General features: G+C 31.9%; 1 protein-coding gene across 1 annotated transcript; it reads right to left on the bottom strand.

Annotated features, from left to right (window-relative positions):
- Positions 1 to 10,790: 10,790 nt before the first annotated feature.
- Positions 10,791 to 13,721, bottom strand: LOC149541483 (anthocyanidin-3-O-glucoside rhamnosyltransferase-like). The gene is made up of 2 exons (XM_089796737.1): positions 12,272 to 13,721; positions 10,791 to 11,468 (listed from the first exon to the last, which is right to left on the bottom strand). The coding sequence occupies exon 1, from the start codon at positions 13,283 to 13,285 to the stop codon at positions 12,449 to 12,451; it is 837 nt and encodes a 278-aa protein (XP_089652863.1). The 5' UTR covers positions 13,286 to 13,721; the 3' UTR covers positions 10,791 to 11,468; positions 12,272 to 12,448.
- Between the last annotated feature and the right edge of the window lie 614 nt (positions 13,722 to 14,335).

Below are 14,335 nucleotides of genomic sequence, written 5' to 3'. Positions count from 1 at the left end.
TTTTCAAAATCTATTTTTTTCACATCGCCACTTTTTGGCACACCATGATCCTGCACATACTCTCTACAAAGCTTGTATCATTCCTAGGCTCAGAGTCCCTTGTGAATGTTGATGATCCAAAAGAGAACTAATGCACATGGATAATAATAATAAATTATCAATCCTTCATATGATTACTTAATAAATATTTGTATTAATTTAAATGATTAAATTGATACATACCTCTTGACTCATTTATGGGATGTAAAATAGGGCCAGAGAATCTGTACTCGGGTCATCAACACTCTTACCCTGAATTTTGAACAATGTCAAGACATGCTAATTAATTAGTCATTCACTGCACATACAAAATGTGATCAAATTAGTTTATTATAATTGTAATTTACCTATGTGTCAATGCCAAATGTGTCACTTAGGAACTCATCAATGACTAACCCATTATCCATAGTGTCTTGAACATGATTGTCAAACGTGCATAAGGATCCACATGACGTACACATGTGACTATGACACAAAGAAGGCTCCTCCTCAACTAATGGACTAGTACAATGAATGAGGGTCTATTTCAAAGCATTGATAGTCCCTACAGTACTAGTCTCTACATGTTCCTTCACAAGTGAAGGAATAATTACATGCTCACCCTATGGATTGACAAAAAGCACCCTAACTATATTAGGATCATGGCATGCTCCCAACCTCTACCCTGAGAATCTAACATATCAAAATAATTGGGGATCTCCCCAAGGACAAATTCACAATACAATTTCTTTATGAAGTACATTGGAACCTTGTGATTATTGCAAGGAGGGGCATCAAAGACCATCCACCATTTATCCCAAAATTTATTTCTAATATCATCATATATGCACCAATGGATGGGGAACCTTTTAGTTGTATGTTTAACAGTGTCTTGTTCTCTAGGCTTTTTAAACAATGCGCAAATGCTACCTTATTCTATGTCCTTTTTTCTTACATCTTTATAGGATAATTTTTTTACATAATATCTTCTTTTTTCTCCTCTCTTAACACACCAAATATCCAATTGACCACTAACAGAAGCTACATGGCTCATAATGAACTCAAGGGAGGATTCCAACTATGCTCTCATAGGATTAGTTTTTCCGCAAGCTTTCAACCTACCAATGATTGCTTCTAATTCATTTTTCCCTCTTTCTATTTCATTCATTATATTGTCTTGGGTGCCAAGAGGTCTTTCAATTAGTGGAGATTGAAAAATTTCTTGCTCTTCTTGTAGAGGATTTTGATTTTGATCCTGTGGAGGGTTTTCATTTTGATTTTGTTGATTGGGCTGGGGATTTGGCCGTTGATTATTCGCATTTCCTAATAAGAAACCAAATGCATTTTAAATAAATAAACAAATTTGAAGCAAAACTTTAAAAACATACAAAACAATGGAAAAAGAAATGTAGAAAACATACTTGACAATCTGGATCTTGATCTCTAGCAATGAGGAGGCATTTTGAGGAGGAGAGTGAGAAAATTCTTCAACTTCCACAAATCGTGTGTGTGTTTTTGAGGGGAAAGAAGGTACTAGCAAAATGAAAAAAGGGAACCATGTGTAGCCCATTTATAGAATTTTTAAAAAGTGTGTGCGCACTTTTAGAAATTTAGAAATTTTGGTTGTGTATCATCTTTTTGGCACCACAACTTGGTGCATTCACCCATATTATGGCAAATGGAAGTTATTAATTTTTTTAAAATTATTATTTTTTAAAATATATATATATATATATATATATATATATATATATATATATATATATATATATATATATATATATATATATATATATATATATATATATATATATATATATATTAGTAATGAATTTTAGTTTTAATTTAAGCATTTAATTAATTTGGAAGGGTAGTTAAATTTAGTGAATTAAAATTGAATTTAATATATTTCTAAATATTATTTCTATTTAATGTTAATTTAAATAAATATTCTTTGATATTTTAAAGATGAGTTATATGTAATGTTTAAATCAAGAAATTTTCTATGTAAGAAAGTATTAATCTTTGGGGGTAAAACTAATAGATTATTAACTTTGTTCTATACATTGGAAGTGTGGATTCTTGGTTTATTAGAAAAAAAGAGTGAAACTTATTTTGTGATTAAAAAATTCAAAACTATCAATTGGATAATTGTAGCAAAATGAAAGCTTGAACTTTACTCCAATCAGATTCTATGAAATTATATCAAAAACTAAAGCAGTTGATTAACTACACTTTTTTAAATGCCTACTGAAATTTTGTGTTTTTATCTTGTGATGGGTTTTGGGGAAACCTAGTAGTTCGACCAAATAGGATTGTTTACTAGAGACTTGAGAAGTGATTTTTTTCATTATTCTTTTATGTGGTGTTGTTTAGTCATGATTTTTTCCTGTAAGCTCATGTATTGTGATTTTCTTGGTGTAACCTATGAGATTTTGATTGGTTATCTATTGGTGCTTTCCAATTGCTTGTATAAGATTGATGTGATTATTGTGATTTTTTGAGATATACTTTTATGAGCTTAGGGTAGGTTATCTATATGTGTGTTGGGCAGTGGCTTGCAATAGAGGTCAAAGCTATTAAAAGGTTGCCTACGTAACCCATTGTAAGTTGTAGTAATAAGTGATAACATTTCATTGATGGGGTTAAAATGAATTAATAAGAGATAGTGTGTTACCTCGTCCATGCCTTGAGTGCTAGTACAAGCTAGGATGGGAATAGAGAGGATGCTTGGATGTGATCTTGCCTTGTTAATATGCTTTTTCTATAAGAAAGAATACTAATGCCACATAGAGTCACTAGGGGGTCGGGGTCCTAAGAGACTATTAGGGTAACATTAGAGTTCACTCATGTGATGACACTTACCTACATGCATATTAGGTCTCTTGCATGTCTTTTTTGCCTTTGGGATTAGATGTTACTTTTGTTCATGGTACCTTTGAGATAGATTGCTATCAAGATTCCTTGACCTAAATTCTTGTTATGACTTTTGGATTATTATCTGTTTGGTACTTGAAATTACCTCTTTAGCATGGTGGGAGTGAGTCATTAAGCTTCCATGAGGTTGGGTGGTAGTGTTTCTTATACCATTGAGATCTAATAGTTGGATGTTGATTCTGGATGCACCTTGTGCAATTGTTCTATTCTCTTTATCTTGTTATTATGATTTATGGTCATATTTTGGTATATTGTACTTTGATTATTTGAGATTCTACGAGAGGTTGTATCTTATTATGATGTATATTCTTTTAGCATTTTATACCCTACAACATGTACAGAGGATGGGTATGCATTTTGGTTATGCCATGTGATCTTATGTACATGTATATTCTTTCATGTGATTTGATACATATGGTTATTTTATGACATGGACTTTGTTTACTTGTCAGATTTGATCTTAATAAAATTTATATGTTTATCTCTTGATTTTTTTTTAATCTTTCAAAACAAAAAATTGTTTAGCAACCTTAGTGACATAATACATGAATTTCTCTTGGGTTCCCTAGTAGGGTGTTACATTTTTTATATCCAAAAATTTACTTTACTAATGCTTGTACATTCCTAGCATTAGTTAAAAAAGGATAACACTATAAAAAAAGTTGTACATGAAATAAAGTATACAAGTTTAAAAGAATGGTAAAAATATGAAGTAGCCAACTCTTCATCATATCAATTTTTCCATATTCGAAATCTCATAATAAATTCCATCCGAATGAATCACAAAGATATTTGAAGGTAACGTAACCCAATTATTTTAGTATATTAGATAAGGCCTGAATATTAATAATAAGCTTATGGTAGTCAATCCTAGCAAGTAGATCTAGAAATTGTGAAGAAGAGGCCAAAATTAGACAAAGCCCAAAAAATATTTGATAGTATCCAAATTAAATAGCAACGCCAAAACACTACAATTTATTTATGTTGTCTAAATCAATTAGCACAACCAAAACATTGCTAGTTTTTTTTATAGTTTTGCTAACTGCAATACAAACCATAGGCAAGTATAAATTACAGGAAAACAATATTGCTACTTTTCTAAGATGCCCTATTTTTTACCTCTAGAATCTATAACCCAATTCAAATAGAAGACAAAATGTGTTGCTCTTTATAAAAATACTAAAATTCTTACAAAAATTTATGTCAATAAAAGAACCAAAAGGTCACCTGTTCATTAATTAAAGATTATTGATGTAGCCACCAATAAAACCTGAAAGATTTTATTTCATGACTTTGCATACCCCATTGTTGGAATGTTATATGGCAAACATCCTCCTCCTCAGTGAAGGAAAGTGGTCCAAGAGATAATGCATCTATCTTCTCTAACCCTCACCTAAAATTATGTGTGCCATAAGTTCCCAAGAATTGCATGTCTCCTTTGCATCTCAAAAATAAGCCCTAAATGTCATTTGTTTTGCTTCATAATGTCCAAAAGCAAGCCCTAAATGCTAGTTGTTTTTCTTAGTAATGTGTAGCCTCTTACAAAATTGGTGCCATCAAAGCCCTCTATTTTTTCCAAATATGATCTGCGGCTCCCATTTTCTGTGTGAAAATCACTGAAATCTTACGTTCTCTTGCATTGCTTGCTACGAAAGTTTTGCCACCAACTTGAATCCCAATAAAATCATTCTTGTTTAAATTTAAACAATGAGTGACTTATGCCCTAAAAACATTACAAATAAGGTTTGTAAATATTATCTTTAGAATGTAATTGGGCTACAATAAAAATATTTATCAATACTTAAAAGTTAACGATAAATAAAAAGTATTTCCATTAGTTTATGCAGAAAACTCTTTTGTTGACTACCACCTATGAACCCTAATTGCCAAATGTTTGTTTCAATGTCATATGTATGCTCTAATTGGACATGTGGATGGTCATTGTAGTGTAAAAGACTGAAGGAGCAAAAATCCTGAAGTCTATATCCATGCCAATGTAAACACAAATATTAAAACCCTTGGTTAAATGTGATATCTATCTCAACATTTGAATGAGATTTCTTGGCACCACTTGTATTTTGGATACTAGAGCTCTTGGCAGTTTAATGGCTTTTCCTTATCAATACATTCTGCAAATTGAATAGTTTCCATGAGTTCTTTAGCAATGAAATTTCATGTGAACTTGTTGGTAAACAGATTTGTCACAATAGAATTTTCCCAATGGAATGTGTGGCAAACCGTTCACAACAGTTGGATAGGCCTTTGAATATTTGGCCTTCCTCTGCGTTTAGAGGGGTAGCTCCCTCGTAAGATGAAATTTGTGATTTTTCAATATAGATGAGAAGAACTTAGGAAATAAAAAGGAAAACCATTGATAGCGAATGCACCACACACCTTCAACATTTTCATAAAAATGATGTAAACTATTAATGAGAGCTATCAAGGGCTACGCTTAAGAACTTTCACCAACAGAATGCTAATTCAACCATCCACAAATACTCACATCATACCATGAAAGTAATCACTGATGAATCAACACTTTAACAATTCAGATTCCTTGGAGAGAGAATGCCAAATGTACTTCCTTTTATTTCTTGCACTAAGAAAGAAAGAAATAACTGATTACACAAAAACAACAATTGTACACACTTTCCAAAAATTGCTTTGTTATCAGAGCATAAGTGTTCCCTGTATCCAAGTCCAAAAAGTCCCTTATTACATTGATTTTTAGGAATTTATAGCCAATCCTAGATTAACCAACTTTTCAGGTTTGTAACTACCTCAAAAGTTAGAGTTTTGAATTTGGCATGCATTTGAAAACTAACTCTAACTCTAACTTGTATCACTAAAAGTCTAGATCCTAACTGCAGTTACAATAAGTGACATAGGTCACTTTTCACTATAAGGTAATTAAAATTCTACTTCAGAGAAGAGACCACAATGTTGATTTTACTGAGGTAGTCTTCTATGACATTAATCATATTGGATGATTCCTTGGACGAGCTCATTTAAATACTTGTTGCATGGTAGAATTTGATCAAAAACTCAGCATAATTACTTTCTTGAGCTTTTTCAAATGTGGTTCTTTATAAAGGTCCTCCAACAGCTCCCTAAACATCATTTGAGTGCTTCCACTATGACTCGGGTAGGAAAGATGGTACCTCTATCGATACTAAAGTTCATGTCTATGCTATGCATATTGACTGCATGTGTGCTCTCCCATATGCTTCTATATTCTGATTACATGTCAACTATGACACTTTCAACTGCAATAGATGACTGAATATTTGTTCTGTAGTTTGACAATGATTCATATGCACTCCTTCACTTTAACCTTAAATTGCATGTCATTGGAGCCATTAAATTGATCTCTTCATTAAACCTTGAATGACTGGAGGAACACAGGAGTATAGAATCATACTCATAGCTCATAACTAACCTTATGAAACATTCTTCCAAATAGATTAGACAAGGTAATTTTGAACTGATATTTGTATATTACAAGTCCTCATTTCCTTGAAAGAATTCTATCCAATAATGCACAATACCATAGATGATTTCATGACTAGCCATAGAAAAATGTTTGCCAATAGCCATGGTGGTGTTAGCATCCTCTGCCACTCCACCCATTTTGGTCACATCAAATATTGTTGTTCGTCTATGTCATGGCATTGGTTGCAATACTGTAGTGTCAGTTGCCACTATGAGAGCTACAACTGCCATAATTGATACAAAATTGTATGAATATTCTATTGTGATGTTCGAAAGCTTTTATCATGGCCCAAGCCACATCTTATTGAAGCATTATTTCAATTACTTTAGTTATTTCTCTGCGATGTCAACAGTATTGCTTGAGGAATTCTTTATCACTTTTTTATTACCACTCTCATAACTTATTACACATGTTGGGTTGGTACCACTGATAGTGGTTCACATATTATTCCCTTATGTTGGATTGTGTATTCATTGTCCACTCATTTGGGGGAATGAATTTCCTTCATAAAGTGTAGAAGCATTATGTCGCACAATTGTCAGATGTCCCATGAATAAATCATGACCAATTGGCATTTCAAACGGTTCTACTCACATGGGATCAAACATTTGGCTCAGATGATCCATTTATCCTTTCTATTATGTAGAAAACCATTATAGGAACCAAAGATAACATGGGTTAGAGCCTTAGCCATTTTCCATTTTCACATTTCATCTAAACCCAAGACCATCAACTAGGTCTTTCCATTGATACTCTTTTGTCTTGTCACAATGCTCGATCTGGACTCTACAAATGTGCTTACCATGGCACAAACATCACATATACAGGGAGACCTAGTTTTATGGTGGATACTTAATAGTTTACACCAAATGATTATGGACATATTTAGGTTTGGCATTCTGTCAAACAATCCACGTGCTTTGTCATTCTTGACGAGTTAATATTCAAACCTTCACACAGTTGAAGTACTGAACTCATCACAAGAAAGAATCATCAATTTCTTAACACCGTGTAGTATCTTGTGGGCTAGAATAAGGCTTTGGATGTGTTTCCTCTGATTTTCAAAAATAGTCCACGCTTTGGCTTTTTGGCGTATTTGAAACCCATGTATTTGTGAGGAAATTTAAAGGTTGTGAATATCAATCAAGTTGGCAGGTTGATATGCAACGTAGCCTAAGGAGATATCCTTGTGTCCAATCTACCATTATTATTCCATATTTTCTATTTTATACATCATTCCAGTATACCCTAAACTTCTTCATTGGCATTCTATCCTTCCTTGAGTGCAATCTATTGATCATCTCTGTCATGAGAATTCCAACAATAGGATCATGCAAAAAAGAATTTATTTGGTTTTCCAATTCAGTCAAATATGTTGTGATAATGGTATTGTCAACAACTTTGCTTCATGAATGTCTTGAAAACATTAATTACGGTAGCTCGTTGATTTCAGCAATCCTGTCAAAATGATGCAGCCTGCATGTGTTATGAATGCACTCATTAACCATTTTCTTCTCCTGCACTATGAATGGCATTCTATTCTCTTGAAGATAAGAGTTCAAGTTGGGTTATTGAAACCTCTAGGTTAAGATTAGGGCAAATAGTTTGAGTACGAGGAGAGAGAGTATGGCTAGTATGTGGAGAGAGAAAGGTTGGAAGAGAGAGAGAAAACTCAAACCATGTACTTCTCTCTAAGAGGTTTGAGTACATGGAGAGAGAAAAGTACGTGGAGAGATAGGGTTGTGAAAAGGGGAATGAAACTCTAACTCAAACCTCGTACTTCTCTCTAAAGGTTTTAGTACGTGGAGAGAGAAAGTTTGATTTTTTTTTGAGGATTTTTCTCTCTCTTTCTAATTAATTAACATAATTAAACTCTATGTAATTTGCTTGGGTAATAGAACTTAATGCTAAGCATGTTAGAATTGATGTTAATACAATGGTTTTGGAACAAAAAAATATTATTAATGGAAATCTTAGATGGGATGCCCCTGAAGGGTGGTTAAAGAAGCTTCAATTATTTCTATTTCAAAATGCCTCAAATTAGTGACCCCTATGTTAAGCTAGGAAATAGATTTAGCTAAATTTATTCTCAAAAACATCGCAATTGAATTCTTAACTTTGACATTAATGGGAATAGATTCGCACCCTTGTGTCTGATTCAAATAACTAGCAATTGCATGCTTTTGTGCTTGCAACATAAATCGATAGATGCTTTTGGTAGTAAAATTATTTTTTAAATATAAATTCATCTAAATAAATTAAAGTATAGTTTTTTTGAAATATATGAATTAATATGAAAAAATAAAAATGATAAAGATAAGAGAAAAAGAATAGGTACAGAAGAAAAATATATATTGAAAAAACATCATGTTACTAAAAACAATTGCAATTTAAAAAAACATAAAATCTTATCATTATAATTATATATATAAAATTTTTATGGGTATAAATAATGATATCTATTATTAATACACTTTTCTTTGAATAAAAATATGTAAATGTACTATCAATAAAATAAATTTGATTTGAAATTAATAAATTTTATTATAAAAAAAATTTACAAAAATATAATATTCATCAAATACTATCAAATTTCACATTATCTTTCATGAAAATAAACCATTTTTTTAAACTTTATATTATATTGACCATCCAAAAAAATTATATCCAATTGAATGTATAAATTGTGAAATAGTTTCAATAATATTTTTTTAAAATAATATTAAAATATCATACAAATATAAATAATATTAAAATTTATTAATTTAATAAAATTCATTTCACCAAATTAGATTTATATTGTGTTTGTTAGTTCCTGTAGACATCGATGAGAATCTATCTAGTGATTAAACCATATTGTTTAAATCAATCAAACTTTATAAATATTTTTAACAATATTATATTTTGCAGTTTAATAAAGTTAGATGAAAAAGAATTAATTTATAAACTTTATTAATTTATAAAACTAATTTTTGTCCATTTGACTGGTTTAAAAAATAAGCAAAATTTCTTGGAACTAAAGTTTAACTATTTTATTTGAATCAAAATAATATTATTGTGTGGACCAATGATATCTCTTGTATTACTCTTAAATTTTAAATATATCATAGTTAAGATTGAATATTTTTAAATGTGAAAGTAACATAATTACTATTTTTAATTATAATATTATTGAAGTTCAAAATTGTACATTAAAAGTTGTACATTGATGAGAATATTAAATTATAAATTTGAACTTGAATTTAATTTTTCTAATATATATATATATATATATATAATTTTTAAATAAATTAAAGGTTATTGTCTCTTTTAAATAAAAATAAATTACCTATCTATTAAATATATTATCTATTTTTATATTTAGATAGTCTCTTATTTTGAATCTTCTCTAATGAATTTTTTTTAAAATATATTAATATCTATTAATTTTATATAAATAAAATAGTATTGTCTCTTTTAAATTAAAATAAATCAAATATATATATTAATATGTTTAAATTTTCAAATTTCATTTTCTAAAACATAGTATCTATTTGTTTAAATTTACATAATATTTGGTTTGATTTTTTAAACTAAAGTCAACATTTCAACCATCAGTTATTTTACACTTTCAAACTCTAAATAAACTTCATACAAACCTACCAATTTTTTGAAGAACTTAGTTGTTCGGCAACCTTGTTTTTAAAACTTATACATATATAAAAATGTAGTGAATGAGTATTGTGAGTTAAAATAAAATATTAATAAAAAACTTTATTTTAAACAACTTCAATTTAATAATTTTAATTTAATTTAAAGTATAATTTCTTTTATGAAGATAATTAATTAAAGAATATATGTATAATTAAAAATTCAAATCTTTGGGAAAAATACATAGTGAAAGTTACTAATTATTTTATCTAAATAATTTAACTCAAACACAACATGATTATAATTTTAATTTTAATTAATTTATAAAATGAAATTGAAAATCATCACTTCTCATTAGTCAATAAAATTAGAAAAAAATATTTAATAAAAAAGACAAAACCCATTACATGAACAATTATTTATAATATTTTATATAATTAAAACTTAAAACAATCAATTCTCATTTTCAACCATATTTTCAAGAATGGTGATAAACTGAAATAGGAACACGTGATCAAAACCCACCTACATTTCAACTTTATATATTGCTATTGTGGATTGCATCTTTTAATTTTTTTTTATTCTTACCTAGTCAATATCAAAACCTCATATCAAATTCAAGAAGAAAGTAAAAATAATATTGTTAGATAAATCTATATTATTAGAAGGCGGCCCTCCCGCAACACTTCTCTGTCTTGACGGGCACTAAAAATAGAGAAATATAAATTTTATTTGTATTAATGAAACCTTACATTTGAATGAGTTAAAACCATATAATGTTCAAGAATGGCATAGAGTGCTGCTCGTGGCCACGAAAATGCACTTCCTTTACATTGCTTTTTCTGACTTTTCAAAAAAAATTCTAATAGAGTGTCTGCCATTTGAGGTGTATCGAGAGGTCTCATGTGCTCACTGCTACTTAAAAAAAGATTCTCCTTCTTTATTGCAATAGAAGAATTAATCAAACCCACCATCTGGACTCACCTTAGACAATCCATAAGGAGGATTACTTGGAATGGATGTTTTGGACGAGGGATGCAAAACTCTCTAGATTGGAATTAGAACTTCCACCTTCTCCTACAGCCTCTAGTGCTGCTGCTTTCAATTTGCTTGCCCTTCTCCTCGTATCTCTTCCCTTCTCTTCTCCCATTATTAATTTCACAGCCCTCTCCACTTCTGCACTCTTCACAACAAAAACCCCATTTTCTAAATCATCTCTCTTGACCTCCTCTTCCATGCACACTTCCTCTACCAGAAGCTTCTTCACAAAGGGCTAGTCATGCTGAAACGGCCAGGCCAGAATGGGGACTCCATTGCTTACACTCTCTAAAGTAGAATTCCACCCGCAGTGGCTTAAGAAGCCACCTATTGAAGGATGGCTCAAAATGGCCTGTTGCATAACAATCAACAAACTGTCGCTTGAGTGATGGATGAGAAAAAGAAAGTGCATGTATTTGCTATGCCAATCAAGATGATAAATTCCTCGAGCCATGGAAGCTATGCATAAGATAATCTAGAGCTAAAACAAGCTCCTGAAATGAAAAGAAAGGGCTTCATAATTGCACTGTACAGAAAATTTGGAATCTTGTTTACGTGCTACTATTTAAAGACATCTAATTTGCATTCAATTCACGTATCTTGTTTCTCAAGTGTTGGTTCAATCTAGTGTATTGAAGGAACAATTCATGGTGACAGATATGAACTTTGAGGGGCGACTCAGTATTATTTCTTGTTCCAGCACTTGATAATTGTATCTGAAAAGTCAATATCATTTCTTGTTTCTGAATTTGATTGCATTTGTTTTTTGCATCATCAGAAAGAAGAGAGCTTGCACTAATGGCAGCTCAGTTTAGATAAATCTAAATAGTAGTAGATCTCATATGTCCTAAACGTTTAGAGTAGGAGATCTATTGAGGGACTAAAAGGAACAAAAAAGTTTCGCACCAAACGAAACCATATTTGTTCTCAATCTACAAACTTGATCTCAGTCAAATAAGGAGAGATCCAAAATAGAAAGAAAAAAATTCGTCAAATATAATAGTTTTTAACAGGTACTCGAGTATATACTACTAAAGACATAATATTGTATACTTCTGTATAGCTCCCATAAAAAAACCATAGAAACGTCATGTCTCTGTATGAAATATACAGAAGCAATAGAAACATAATATCTCTGTATGAATAATGTCTTACCTGTTGTGGAGCCCAACCGAAGATTAGAACACCCCTGTCAGCTGTGCGCTCTTGAAAGCCGAGGGAAAGTAGATTGAAATCGTGCACATCATGATCATCCACCATGCCCACCGATTTCTTCACCGACCATAGGAAACAGTGCCCGCTGGCCTCTAATCCGGCAGCAACCTCATGAATTTATTGCCTCGAAAGCACAATTTCACTGCCAAAGTTAACATAGAGCACCGATCCGGCTGCCGGACGATCCAACCACTCTTCCACACCGATCTCGCTCAGACCGCCCGACAGGCAGTTTAAGATCGGGCCAACGCTCCACACAGGAACTCTAAAAACGCTTCTCAGATGATCCAAAAACTCGCTCTCCATCTCTTCAAATGTGTTTATCACAAGCCCCCCGCAGAGCCCTAGCCGCTCGAACACCGTGGAGAGAAATCCGTGCGGAAATGCAGTCCGACCAGCCCTGCGGTAAGGAGGAAGAAGATCAGAATCTTCTAACAAAATCGATTTCGGCAGATCCGGAAGAGGAAATGCAGCCACTTCGTCTGACGGCAGAGGCAAGCTTCTGATTAGGGCACGCATTATTGACAAGCTGTAAGCGCCCATGGTGGCGTAGTAGAAGACGGGGATTTTCAATTCATCCACCACGGCGGGCAAGAAAAGGGGACTGAAATCAGCTATGAAGCACTTCGGCTTCAAGCGAGCCACGATCTGTCTGAAAGAGGGCTCCATTTGTTGTATCGCAGTGAAGAGGGTTTGAACTTGTGAGGGTTTCAGTTGATCAGTGTTTTCTGCGCCAGAAGGCAGGCCCTCTACGGGCGGCAGCGGGATGTCCATCACTGGGACGGATGAAGAAGGGCTTCGATTCGCCCTGAGACGATTTGCATTGAGAGAGCTTGTGAGAAAGACGATGTTGAGATTCTTTGAGGAGAGATGTTCACAGAGGCGCATGAAGGGAATGATGTGACCTTGTGCTAAGAGAGGAAATACAAGGGCGTCTGCTGCTACTTCCTCCATTGCAATTTACAGATCCCTCATACCCTCTGTTGGGGTTTACAATTGTCTGTAAGATATCCAGACTGCACATTTGACAATTGAAAGGGCAGAATACATAAAGATTTCTCATTTTCAGTGGATTAGTTTTAATCTCCTCCACGAGATCAAACAGTCTTGACCGCTAGACTGATTAAGTCCGTGGATGAGATTAAAATTAGTAGTTCATTTTGAATTTCTGCTATATGTACTTTACCTAATAGTCTCTGAGAGTTTTTTTGAGATTTGACAGAGAGTTTATACAGAGGTCAGGAATCCAGTCTATTGAATGAATTAGGCTGGGGGCAACGGCTACCCAGCCAGTTATTTCGACTGGCTGGGTATGCCATGCCGTCTCCGTCTTCCTTCCGTCTCCCCCGTACCGGACCGGTTCTGCCTCCGTATGATCCCTCATAATACTCCGTGCTTGCTATAAGTGAAAGCGAGTACTTTTGGTAAATTTTACTTTTTTTAGTTTTAGAACTAAATGCATGTCAAAATTTGTTGCTTTATAATTAAGTGAGTACATTTTATACTTTCCTAAGTAAGTTTTTATTTTTCAAAACTTTATAATATTAAAAAATTATGATTTCATTTAAGAAATTAAAATTTATAATATCTTACTTTCACACATATGCATTTTATCTCAAAAAAAATTCCACAAATAACATTTTTTTGCTTTCACTATTCACCTAAAGTGACTATAGAATAATTTTTCATTTTCCAATCAAAATTGTCTTATAATATTATTATTTTAAAAATATATGATTTCATTTAAGAAATTGAAATTCTATAATAGCTTGTTAAAATATATATTGTAAATTTTTATTTTTCTAATTTAAGAGTCATTTATAAGATTTTTTTTTAAAATAAATTTTTATGTATGTCTGAATTAAAAAATTTATTTATTAAATGTATCAATCTAATTTTTGTTTTTATTATAATTTCAAGTTTTAATATTTAAAATTATTATTTTTGATTAGTTCAATTTTTTAAGTTCTCATAATTGAATTATAGGTCCAACTTTTTAAAAGT

Source organism: Cupressus sempervirens, chromosome 8 (assembly GCF_028749045.1).
Source record: "Cupressus sempervirens isolate cs-2001-9-10 chromosome 8, ASM2874904v1, whole genome shotgun sequence".
In the NCBI taxonomy this organism is placed as follows: domain Eukaryota; kingdom Viridiplantae; phylum Streptophyta; class Pinopsida; order Cupressales; family Cupressaceae; genus Cupressus; species Cupressus sempervirens.
This window is presented reverse-complemented; position numbering and strand designations above follow the sequence as displayed.